The sequence below is a fragment of the Halichoerus grypus genome, chromosome 2, assembly GCF_964656455.1.
Source record: "Halichoerus grypus chromosome 2, mHalGry1.hap1.1, whole genome shotgun sequence".
NCBI classification, from domain to species: Eukaryota; Metazoa; Chordata; class Mammalia; order Carnivora; family Phocidae; genus Halichoerus; species Halichoerus grypus.
Genome location: NC_135713.1, coordinates 192,499,187 through 192,512,337, shown reverse-complemented (window position 1 = coordinate 192,512,337; position 13,151 = coordinate 192,499,187). Strand labels below are relative to the sequence as shown.

Here is a 13,151-nt window from a genome sequence, read left to right as displayed (position 1 = left end):
GAATCTGCTAATGAATCAGTGGTCGTCTTAGTTCAGTTTCTAATGAGAACTGTTCCTTTCGGCATTAAGAATACTGTGGCATGGTCAGTACAGCTTTATTTTCTTAATTTAAACTTTTCTCCTAAGAGCTCAGAGATCATAATTCCTAGGTGGTGTGTCTCCCTGACTCATAATTAAGAGATCAGCCATTGCTGATATGAGTTAAAAATTGCACAGATGAGAACAATGGACAGCAAAGCATAACGGAAATATCTAAGAGGCCTGAACTCTAACTTCAGCTCCCTGCCTGGGTATAAAAGCTGCAGACAGGTCACTTCACCTCTCATCCCAGGTTTCTCATCTACAAAATAACCAGGGGAGGATTAGGTCATCTTTAGACGAGGTAATCTTCAAGAGCTACTCAAGTATAAAATCTGATGATTCAGTGTCTTTTTCACAAATTGATACTAAAATATTCTGTAATATCATAAAGTGGTTTGCTCTTGCCTATAGTAATTATTTTAAATTATTTGGAGTGAAGTTTCTCATTTCATATCCAATCTGCATCGTGAATTCCCCTCTTTATTGTCCTCTGCCCTGCTAGCAGCACCATGAGGATGGTTAAAAGACAGTAGACTAAGAATTTGCTTCAGGGGAAAATCTAATGGAAAGTTCAAGTGTAGTTGTCTGCCTAGTTGTAGCATGATTTATTTGAAACATCCTTCCTTTGGTATTCAACTTAAACATTTAACCACACACACAAAAAAAGTTACCAGACATTTGAGCATGAGAAATCAGAAATGCATGCAGAATATGCAAAGAGGCCCCAACCTCTCCTTTTACTGTCCTGGCTCCTGGTTGTTTTTAGTGGTAGTCAATTTTCTCCCTTGTTTTGGGGAAACTTAAGAGTTGTAGGAGATGCTTAATAATACTTGTTATTTCACTAGCTTGACTTAATGGCTTCTAATGAATCTCCTCTTTTCCCTGTTAGAGAAGTCTGTATTATATAATCAATAGCTTAACTATCAGTTGATTAACTAAAAGAAAGAGAATGACAGCCTTATGGCATCCACTGACATTGTAAATGAAGCATACATGCCATTCATTCTAGATTATTTTCTTGAAAACTTGTTATAGCATTCCCCATTTGGGGCTCCGAGGTATAGACTCTGAAATGGTAGATAGTTATTTTCCTGTTGAACACTTGGTATAGCGTGCATTTTTCCAGGGCCAGGACAGAGACTGTAACAAGGAAGGAGTGATCTGCACCCTCGAAGCCTACAGTGAGATCACCATTCATTCATTCAACACAAATGTATTCACTTCCCAGTATGTACAAGGCACAATGCTAGCCCTGGACATATCAATAGACCCAAGCAGACAAAAATCCTGTCCTCCTGAAGGAAGACCAGCAATAAATACAATAAATAAGTAAAGACAGTAAATGAGTAAAGTATTTCGCATGTTAAAAGGTGATCCATATGGGGGGGAGCGGAGAGCAGGATAAAGGGAGCTGAAGAAGGGGAGTCTGCAGTTTTAAATGGCGGAGCATGCAGGGCTGTGTGGGCCTGTGCAGGAAGCAACCCCATGACGTCAGGGAGAGAATCATGCGGATGTGTAAGGGAAGAGCGTTCTAGGTGGAGGGAGGACAGGAGTATCTTCTGTGTGCCAGGCATGCTGTGCTAACCACCACCAGGACAGAGATGAATAAAACATGGCTCCTACCCGCAGGGAGTTGACAGGCTAGGAACAGATTCAGACTTGCAAATAAGGGCAATGATAAAGTTATATAAGAACTATGGTGGGTAGGGTGTTTTTTTTTAAAAAGTCTCTGTGTTGAATAATACAAACTAAGTAAAAATATGTGAAATTCTTCCCATTTTGTGAATGAAGCTAGGATAAGTGGGAGAGTAAAGCATGGCTTACTGGGAATGCTTCTTCACAGCCCTGCCCTGAACTGACCTCTCCCTTAGAAACCTCTTGCTGAGGCCACTCACTCTCACCCTCTGCCACGACTCCTAAAGGCGATGGTTGATCTTTAGTTCAGACCTCATCTGGGCCTCACTGGAACCCTAGTCAAGCTGAAGATTGGAGCTCTCCTCTTCCCCTGAGAGTGAATGTTGGGAGAATGCGCTCAATGTGCATCATTTGGTCAGTACCCTGTGTTGGGAGGAGAGGGATTTGCAGACACCCCACTGCTCACCCACCCAACCTAACCCTGACCTAACCATAATGTTGGGGAGTCCTGACATCCTACACAGAGTGCTTTTCCAGGTTCCCCTCAAGACCATTCATTTAAGCTCGTACCTCCTTTCATTCTTGCCTCCTCCGAAAGACTCCCCTTCACCAACCTTCTTCCCCCCACCCCTGCCCCGACCACTCTACTTTGACAGGTAGGTAGGATTTTTATCCCATTTGTATGACTCAGGAGGAGACGGGTACTCAGAAGTGAAATCTACCCCAAATCACACAGCTGTGAATGACGGAGCCTGTCCTTTTGCTACTGCACCAAGCCACCTATCCATCAGGGGACTTGCCTCACCTCCCTTGCTGCCTGCCAGCCCTGGGCTTGCCTTAAAAAGGATGTCGTGTGTGAGGTCTTGGGGGGAAGGTGCAGATCCTTCCTGGGCATGCTGACTTGGAGAGCTGCACATCGTTAGTGCCCCAGCTTTCCACCGGCCCTTAGACCGTCCTGCCTGGAGCTGCTGGATCCTCTTTCTCTTCCTCATTCTTCTGCCTCCTCAAGAACCTTCTTTAGTTTCCTGTTGCTTTTTATATCAAATCTCCTTCCTTAGTTAAGCATTCTGAGTCTTCCTTTCAGTGGCTGCCCACTCCCCTCTCTCTAAAAAGGCTTCGTTTTCAGCCCTGAGCACTCCGGCTCAGCTGCCTCCACCACCCACATGGGATTGAGTAGCATTAGAGACCCGTCCCTTCTCCTCCAGGGCCTCCTCTGTGTCCGTGACTCTACAGCACTATGGGAATCTTCCTAGATGCCCCCACTCCGATGAAACTGTTCCCTTATGCTCTGTCCCCTCGGCCATGATTAGTTTGTGTTTGCTGATGTGTTACTTGGTACTGGTCCCTGAATGTGTATTTGCTCTTCCCAGCTAAATTATAATCACTTTGAGGGCACAAACCAAATCTCATAATTCCGTAAATACCTGAACAGAGTAAATTCTCGTTAATGATCTGAACGACTAGTCTTTTACATACTGGGTTTATAAATTCTTAATATTCTGAAATTTTTCTCTCTCAGAAAAAGCCTCAGATTCTAACAATCAGAAAATAAAGTTTAAGGCCCCGACACACAGCAGTTTTGAGTTGCACTTTTAAACTCACTTCTTAATCCATTTCAGGGTTCCCAATTGTTCCCAGTTAATTCTTCTTACCGAGGGTGTATTACACTTGCTCAGCATTGAATGATATGGAAAGAATGGCCTTTCTTTACTGCATAACTGACTTTACTTTTGTTCACAGGTTAAAATCAGCCCTTCCATTTCACTGCAGTATTATATTGGTGGCATTTTTATTTAAGAAAAAAAAGCTTTCTTCCACATGAACTTTTGTTACAAATCAGTTTATTGGGGCCAATCAATGGGCAGGACCTATGAAAGGGTGTGGATTATCTGGTTAGTCCTTTGTGTGGCAAAAGGCTTAGATACTGCTTAGTACTTTGTTCATTCTTCATCATGTAAAGAAGTGTTTTTTTGAAGGATCAACACCTGACTGAGCCCTGCCTTTTTCATGGAAATGTTTTCACCTGAGTTGCTTCTTATGGTACCAAGAATTAGTTAACTAATACTTATTTAACCTTGGAACAATGTTTATCATAATCCGATTGGCAGATAGTCATTTTATTTAGGCCCGTTTCTTTATTGTATCAGGAACTAGCAAATCTCGGTAAAGAGTATTCTGGGAACAATTTTTTTTATCCCTCAAATAAGTTACCAGTCTACTTTTTTTCTTTCCATCAAGGGGCATGTTTCCATGCTGTAGACTTAAGACTAGTAGCCACACATTAATGAGTTGGATTTCCCCTCTTGGGTTGAACTCTACTTTTATTTTTAAAGGCGGCTTTCCTATTACATGCTGCTGGCAGCTTTTCATCCACACTGTTCTCCAGTATGATTTACTACATTAACACACTCAGAGTTGTTTTTTTCATGATAAAGCTTCCTCATGAGCATTACCACTAATTAATAGACAGAATGACCCAGCACAATTTAATTATTTGGTAATGATTTTCGGTGTTTTCTTAAAGATGAGGCTTTACATGTCAAGGCCTGAACTTGCCTGGGTCATGACCTCTCTGCAGTGTTTGCAGTCTTGTTAAACAAGAAGTAAAGCAAAACATAAATTAGTGTTTCCATTATAAGTTGCTCTACATTTCCCAGTCTTTCAACACTCCGAAGGGCATAGTCACGGTTAATGTAAGAGAAAGTTTCACTTGGAAAATGGCAATTCCAGCTTTCTGGAGTGAGTAAGAAGCTTCTTCCTCAATGCCGTTCTTCTAGGGCCAGCCAACGTGTGGCCCTCCTTGAGAGAAGGCAAGATGAGGGAGTTTGAATTATGGGCTATAGAACATAAGGAGAGATAACAGTTGCCTTTCATTATAATAAGCCTGTGTGGCCTTTAGCATCTGTTAGCCTTCAGGGATGTGTTCCTAAGTTTACAGATGGAGTTTAGTGTTGAATGTTAAAGCACCACTCTTCTGTGATAGTAGAAATGTGTATGTCTTTGTGTGTTTGTAAATACCCCAATTTTTGTTTTTATTATTTCGCCCTCAGACTTACGTATTTCTGCTCCTTTTGGCTTGGAATATCCTTGCCCTTCAACTTCCTAATCAACCTACTCATTCCTTAAGACTCAGTTCCAGAGAAAGAGCAGATGTTTCTCTGCCACCTGTTCCCTCCCTCTACCGTGACATCCTATGCATAATACCTCCCACCTGTCCATAGTGTATTGTCATTATCTCTCTCTCTCTTTTAAGATTTTATTTATTTGACAGCAGGAGGGCACAAGCAGGGCGAGCGGCAGAGGAAGAAGGAGAAGCAGGCCCCTGGCTGAGCACGGAGCTCGACACGGGGCTCGATCCCAGGACCCTGGGATCATGACCTGAGCCGAAGGCAGACACTTAACTGACTGAGCCACCCAGGAACCCCTGTTTTCTCATTTTAACATCCTGAGTTTCTAAGATCCATGAATAGGTTTAATGATTGTATTAAAGGCTTATCTGTGGAGTAAGTGTGTACCATAAATCTAGTGACATAGTTTAAAATGCATTCCTCTTCCATTTTCCAAGTAAACATTTTTTTTTTTTTAAGATTTTATTTATTTGACAGAAAGAGACACAGCGAGAGAGGGAACACCAGCAGGGGGAGTGGGAGAAGGAGAAGCAGGCTTCCCACGGAGCAGGGAGCCCGATACGGGGCTTGATCCCAGGACCCTAGGATCATGACCTGAGCCGAAGGCAGACGCTTAACGACTGAGCCATCCAGGCGTCCCCCAAGTAAACATTTTTTTAAATGTGTTTTTCTTCATCAAGAAAAGCAGTATACAGTTTTGGATTCTGGATCTGGCTTCCATTCCTGGATCCACCATATATTAGCTATTTGACCTTCAACAAATTACTTGCATCTGTGAGATTCAATAGCTTCATCAGTAAAGTAGAGATAATACAAGTACTTAATTCTCAGGATTATATGAACATGAAATGAGATGTTGATCTCAAGAGATGCCATTCTGCAAATAGGAGTAAATGGGAGTCTCCATATTGAATGGTGAGCTACCCAGATCCCTTCCCCCATCTAATCCCAGTATGCTGGAAACTAGGCTTTATAGCCTTCAGGAAGAAGACTGGAAGATTCTTCTCTGGGAAAAATGTACACATCCTGACCTTTGAAGGACCCCCAATAATCAGCCAAGTCTTATCTGATCAACCTGTAGTGAAGCCCTCAGACTCAGAGCTTCCAGTCACTAGTTTAACTCTTAAATCTGAATAGTCATCCAGCAATCACCAGATACTTGAGGGAAAGCTCCAGTGAACAAATAGGAAAAAAAGAACTCTGGGGCGACAGGACAAAGCAGAGAACAGAAGAAAACATTATAAAATCTGTAATAGTCACACAAATCTAAAATAAGGTATCATATCCATTAAATACAATAAAAAAAAGCATTCAAGAAACAAGAAAGAGCTCTTAGAAATGAAAATATATCATAGAAAGAACTTAATATAAAGGCTGGAAGATAATGTTGATCCTAACCCAAAAAGTATTTGAAAGAGAAAGAGGTAAAAACCAGGAGTAAAAAAAAAAGAAAAGACAAATAGAAGAAAAATCCAATAAATAATCCAAGATATTTCCTAAAACTGAATCATTTTTCAGTTTAGAAAGGACCCATCTAGCACCAGCAGAATGAGTAAAGGAAGATTTATCTCAAAGTATGTGATTTTAAAATTATGGAATATAAAGGTAAGGAAAAGGTCCTTTAAAATTAAAAAAAAAAAAAGTAGAAGCAAAGAGTCAAAATCAGAATAATATCAGTCTTCTAGCCAGCAGCACTGAAAATTAAAAGACAATAGAGTAATGCCTTCAAAATTCTGGAGGGGAAAATTATTTTTAGCCTTGTTCTCTGTGCCTAGCTGAACTCTCAGGTATAGAGTGGACAATATTAATGGTAGAATAAAAGCATTTCCAGACATTCAAAGTCTTTATATTTTTACCTCCTGTGCACCCTCTCTCAGGAAGTTATTGAAGTAGATGCACCATGGAAAAGAGGGAATAAGTGAAGACCAGGATGTAGGGGATCTAACAGGAGAGAAGAAAGTTCTAGAACTGCAGCTGTGCAGCAGCATTCCATTCAGACTCTCTGAGAATAGAGGACTCCAGGAGGGGGATGTCTTAAACAAACAAACAAACAAACAAACAAACTTTAAAATTCCCTGACATGTTTGAATGTATTGAAAGGATATTCATGGTTGTGTTTGGGGATGAACTTGTAATAGGTACCTGGTAACAAGCAGAGGGTAAAAATGACAGTTATTAACTCTAATAAATATAAAATGTTTCCTAGGAAAGGAAATGTAATAGTATACTACATGGCTTAGCTGTCAATCATACTTATATAATCATGATAAATACTGAATATAGCTTTATTCAAAGACTATGAAATAACCACATTGGAAGGACAAGAAAAGGGGCACATGGCAGGGGTGTGTGACAAATCAATATTAAATCCCCATCTTCAGTAATAGGTGGTCAGTAAATAATATTTAAAGCTGAAAACGAAAACCTAAAAATAGTGGTGTAACCTTGTTATTTAAAGAAGAGGTAAATACAAGAAGAAAGCTAAGAGTTTAAAATGATTGCCTTTGGAGAGAGGGAATCAGGAATGGTGGCGTAGGCCTGCTATAGTTTTTAAACGTTTTTTGTATGTTTTTGGGTTAAAAATAAAACTGAAATTTTAAAATATTAAATGACACAGTTATGTAAAGCACTTGGCACCATGTCTTTTACAGGTAAGTGTTGCAGAAATGTAAACAATTATTGTTACCCTACTCTAAAAAAAAAAAAAAAAGATTTATTTATTTGAGAGAGAGTGCGAGCCGAGGAGCAGAGGGAGAGAGAATCTCAAGCAGACTCCCTGCTGATTGAGCAGCCTAATGCAGGGCTCGATGCGAGGCTCGGCGCCAGGACCCTAAGATCATGACCTGAGCTGAAACCAAGAGTCCGACACTTAACAGACTACGCTCCCCGGGCGCCCCTACCCTACTCCTTGTTAAAAGCATTATAAATCTTTGCTAAGTGGGTGATACAGACCTCCCGTTCATTCATTTCCTTTTTTCCAATCCCCACCATACGTACACCATGTTGGCCATGAGAAATGAATTAGAGCATATACTTCAGTATCTTTTTATTTGGGTTGTATGTCTCCCTGACTTACTCATCCATTATTTTATTGACGCGAATGACAAGAAGGAGCTGTTGCCTTTCTGAATCCTGTCCTTGATACTTTTCTTTAGATTTTCATGAAGAAAATTCTGAATTTCTTTTCTTTTGCTTAACCACTTACATTTCTGCAGTTAAATAAATGGACATTGTTCAAGCTTACTCTAGGTTCCTAACCAGTCTTATCCTGCATCTTAACACATTTTCTCCCTGTGATCAGGGCCGCAAGCTTCTTATCATTGGGACCACTAGCCGCAAAGATGTCCTTCAGGAGATGGAGATGCTGAACGCTTTCAGCACCACCGTCCACGTGCCCAACATTGCTACCGGAGAGCAGCTGTTGGAGGCTCTGGAGGTGAAAATGAGTCAATGGATTGCGAAGTGTCTATTAGAAAGGAGTCGGGGCTGGGAATAATGCTAAAGGGGGCGCAGCGGGCATTGCACCTGGTGCCTAGTCTCTGTGCTAACCTGGAATAGGGCACCTGGGATATACCTTCAGTCGTTTCAGGGATTCGAGGAAGAGATGAATGTCAGTGAAAGTGAATGAATTTCCCATTCCTTGGTATAGGCAGCCTGCCAGGAATGAATTACTCTGTGCCCACCAGGAGTGATACATACAAATTACATGGGCCAGAAACTTGGAATGGGGGAAGGAGAGGGTAGAGTGGTAGAGTAATCAATATGTAGAAAATTCGGTCACTCGTAATAGCTTTCCGCTCATTTACTTGCATTTAATAAATTGGAACGGTGATTAAAACCTTAGAGACTGCGAAAATGCTATGGAAGTAAAAGAAACTGCTTTATTAACAATTTCATAATATGGAAATGTTTTCTTAAATTTTTTGAGGATGACAAAGTTAAATTTTTAAAAACTATAACCTTCATTAAACTTTTGATTAATATCAATGTACACGAATCTTCAGATCTTGGTGAGATCTGAAAAAAATGTTATGTAATGATTTGTTTGACAGTGGTAAAAGCTTCTTAAAATCCTCAAGACCCATGCAGTTGGGGCATACTCCCAACAAAATAGAAATTATCTATATGATAAATGTCTCCAGATTAATTATGTGAGCAGCTCTTGTGCCGAGGTTGGGTAAGAATTAAATTTAGTCTCTGCTTTGACACATGCTAAAATTTTTAACTGATATTTATTGTGGGTTGAAGCTTTCTTTTTCCCCCAACCCCCAGCAAACATATCTCTAAATTATAATGGAGATCTCTAGGAAAATAGGATTTAGGATACCAGTTTTCACTTTCATTAATTGTACCTAGTGGGTTTAAGAAGGTCAGGTTGGATTTTAAAATAGGAGAAAATCCTGTCAACTTGAACCAGTCAGATAGTTCTTACTACTGTTCTTTTAAGGATAAATGTGACCATTAACTAATGTTGTTGATGCACTTACTATAAAAGTGCTTTTGTCATTTTTATTGTTTTTGTAGCTTTTGGGCAACTTCAAAGATAAGGAACGTACCACAATTTCACAGCAAGTCAAAGGGAAGAAGGTCTGGATAGGCATCAAGAAGTTACTAATGTTGATCGAGATGTCGCTCCAGGTAAGATATTGCATTCTCCATAGGATTCAGACACAGGAGCTTCATGACATACCAAGGTTTTATATTTCCTTTGCTAAGGTTTTGTTTTGTTTTAAAGACTTTAAGTAATCTCTACACCCATCATGGGGCTCGAACCCACAACCCCGAGATCAAGAGTCGCCTGCTCCACTGACTGAGCCAGCCAGGTGCCCCTCCTTTGCTAAGGTTTTAATTAGTTTGTTATAATTCTCTTATTTCTGAACTCAAGTTGCTATTAGTAGCCTGCTTCTGAGACCGAACAATAACTTATGAGTACTTTTCTTTCTCACTTCTTAAAATTCAGAAATAGAAAAAAAGATTATAAAGTTACTTTCAATTTTAATTTAGGGAGTGATTAGATCTTAGAACTAGAAAGGACTTCAAAGAGGCAATTGCTCTCCTGTCGTCACCCCCTGCCCCAATTTTAGAGATGAGGATACTGAGTGTCCCACAGGTGGTCAGTGGGTTATCCAGGATCACATAGCCAATTATTGATGGAAGGAAGATGGCGTTGTTTATCAGAGGTCCGGAAGCTACTGTGCATTACACCAAAAGGGGCCTGGGAGACTGTTTTAAGGGACAAGTTAATTGAATTGTACAGAGTAGACTTAGGCTCTCTATATTTTCCCCTGGCTGGGCTCCTAGAAATTTCATGCAAACTACTGTAGGGTTAAAGCATCCAGGATCACATAGAAAACCGAGCCCTAGGCTAGTGCCTGGGCAAAGACAGATGAAATTTCTTTGGGACTTTCTCATGTCTACTGGCAACTTACCTTTCCTCCTTTGGGAACTCTACCCCTCCACATGTCCATCCTATGTCTTCCTATCCTTATCTGACACACTGGTTAGATAATAAATGTATTCCTGCCAAGTTCTGTGAGTTCAGGGACCTTGGCTGTCACTCACTATTGGAATCCACAGTCCCTGGAACAGAGCCGGACACACAGTAGGGCGCTCAGTGAACTGTAGTCATGTGGGTCCATCCCAGGTCATTGGTGGACAGACTGGCCAGGCTGTTGGCATTATGTGTCACTGCTCAGTCCTGCCATCCCCGCCCCGTGAGCAGTGGGTGGTAGAAGTGAAGTTTCACGGTTACACCTGAAATAGGCTCTTGGACCAATAACAAATGGAGAACACGAAGTGAATGCTTTTCGATTTGCTGGAACATTTATTTTAAAACAAAATTGTGGCTTTCAGAAACCTAAAGTTGAATGTATTGAACATTCAGCCGGACTGAAATTTATTTTCCACGATGAATGTAAATTGAAGTTACAGACTGATCACTTTGCTTGGGATTATCCTCGGTAAAGGGGCGTATACAGATGTATTAGCTCTTTCCTTGGGAAAAGATAAATCTGTCAAGATAGTCAGCTCTACTCTTCATTTTTTTGGTTTCAGCATAATTTTTTTTTCAATAATTGCATAGAAGAAACTATGTGGGCTTTTCACTCCAGTCCCTACCCCTTCTTCCTTTGATGCCTGCAGGTCAGTGATCAACTTAATGCCTCTCATGTATGTGGGGCAGAAAGTGAGAGCGGGGCACTCAGGCCTAATCTTCAGCGACTGACACTTCATAGGCCTCTGAGTTTGAACCCCTTCTTGTCAAATGGATTTCGTGCAGCTGAGTGAATTCTCTTTAGATCTGCCTGAGAGAGACTGAGCCTAAGTGGAGAGGCATGTAGTTGAGCAGAATATAAGTCATGTTACCTCTCTGTTCACTATACACGATTCTGTTAAAACTTGCACAGTGCTGAGGATCTGCTCTGACTGGATGTCACCTGAGGGAATAAAGTCATTTATCTAGATTACTTTTTTCCTCCCTTTCTCTTGACTTTTAATTCCATAGCTACAGGCAAGTCAGTAAGTCGTTGCTCACACATATTAAATATATTTAATGGGCAAAGACCTGCAAGTACTGACTACAGCTGAGCTCCAGCCAGTTCCATTTTTTTAAAAGAACTTGACAATTGATTCATATGTAATTCTATTCCCAAAGAGGGAAAATGTTTCTTTTGTTAGCTATTCACACTTTTTCTTAGTCCTTTGTAGTCTGACCTCTTAACTTTGATACATTTGAAACTTCTGTTCAATGTTTTTTTTGGGATAGAAGAGAAGAAATCTTAAAAAAAAAATTAAAAAAAAATGTGGTGGTAGGGGGAATCCAAGTGCACATTTACCCACAGCTGCACTGACATTTGAAAGCTCTCCCTGGAGGGCAGGGAGTTCCCTCTTGGGAAACAGACTCCTGCCCTGGAACATTTTTTAAAAGTTAGGTATGTTTCTTACAATAAAAATTCATCTTAAGGAATTAAAGATGTTTTTAATGATCATTTTTTAGATAACTTAACATCTCTGGTGGACCAATGAGAACAAAATATAATTAAATAAATTAGTATAAACATGAATATAAAGGAAAATAAATAGAGAAAATTAGTAATATCCTAAACTTGGCCTCTGAACCAAAATTCCCCTATCTTCTCCTAGACTTAGGAATGCTTTTTTTTTTTTTTGAAGATTTTATTTTTAAGTAATCTCTACACCCAGCATGGGGCTCAAACCCACAACCCCAAGATCAAGAATCACATGCTCCACTGAGCCAGTCAGGCTCCCCTATCCTGATGCTTTTCTGTCACAGGAGATCCAGATTATCCAGGGGCCATGTTAGGGGAGTCAGCCCCACTCTTCATTTTTTTACTTTCATCACCATTTTTTTCATTAATTGCAAAGAAGAAACTGCATGGAAGACCAAGGCTAAGAAAAGCGAATGAATATGTTGATCATGAAGAGTTAATAAGCTACTTTTTAGTCATTTAATCAACCTCAACTGGTTTAAGTTTGGTCTCACTTTTATATGTTGGATGACTCCTATGACTTGGATGCCCTTCGAACCCCCATGAATAGCCATCGTCTGGTCTCACACGTGTCCTCTCAGACGTGCTGCCTCCTCACACAGCGCTAGCTGAGGGGGCACTCGGCTGAGGTGCCTGGGAATGACCAGCTGGGTCACTTGGAACCTCGTGCACAGTGATTCTCTGTGCTAGGAAGTCCTGTTCACTCCTCTTGAATGATGTAATCTGCTTCGCTGTGTATCAGAATACTGGTCAGGGAGCCGGTAACATATTTTTGTGACTCAGCAGAGCACTGGTGGAAGTATGAAACCGAGCATTTCCTTGGCATTAAGTGCATAGTTATTAGAAGGTACCATTAACCTGTGTTCTTTATTTCTTCTGATGTATTTAGATGGATCCTGAATACCGTGTGAGAAAATTCTTGGCCCTCTTAGGAGAAGAAGGAGCGTAAGTACACACAACACTTAAGACCACCAGCCAGACTTACCACACTGTTAAATCCCAGTACCTGTTCTAAGTGTTGCTGTACAGTGCATATACATTTGAATTTTCAACTTCTCTTGGACAACTTTGTTTCCATTTATTAGCATTCTTCACTGTGTTGTAGGTCTGAGAGACCAAGCAAGGAAATTGGTTGTACTGTTGGTTTGCTCTCCTTGTCCTGCTTCGCAAAACTTCCTTGTCGCAATGCAGGAAAAAACTCGATGGTACATATTTATTGGAAGCTGCTTTTAAATGCATGGGGCTATGACCATTTTCTTTTTTGAAATGCTTATCTAATAGCAGATGCATAGCAAAAAAT

At 40.5% G+C, this 13,151-nt stretch overlaps 1 protein-coding gene across 2 annotated transcripts in view; it reads left to right on the top strand.

Annotated features, from left to right (window-relative positions):
- The window catches only part of NSF (N-ethylmaleimide sensitive factor, vesicle fusing ATPase), a 143,692-nt gene that overhangs the window by 128,764 nt on the left and 1,777 nt on the right, over positions 1-13,151 (top strand). Inside the window, exons 18-21 of one of the 2 annotated variants that reach the window (XM_078065856.1) lie at positions 8,146-8,280; positions 9,369-9,482; positions 12,741-12,796; positions 12,957-13,131. In XM_078065856.1, coding sequence (XP_077921982.1) covers positions 8,146-8,280; positions 9,369-9,482; positions 12,741-12,796; positions 12,957-13,116 — 465 coding nt within the window. In that variant the 3' untranslated portion in view covers positions 13,117-13,131. Of the gene's footprint in view, positions 1-8,145; positions 8,281-9,368; positions 9,483-12,740; positions 12,797-12,956; positions 13,132-13,151 lie in introns of those variants that run through there. The other variant, XM_036103124.2, reaches the window with a different exon arrangement.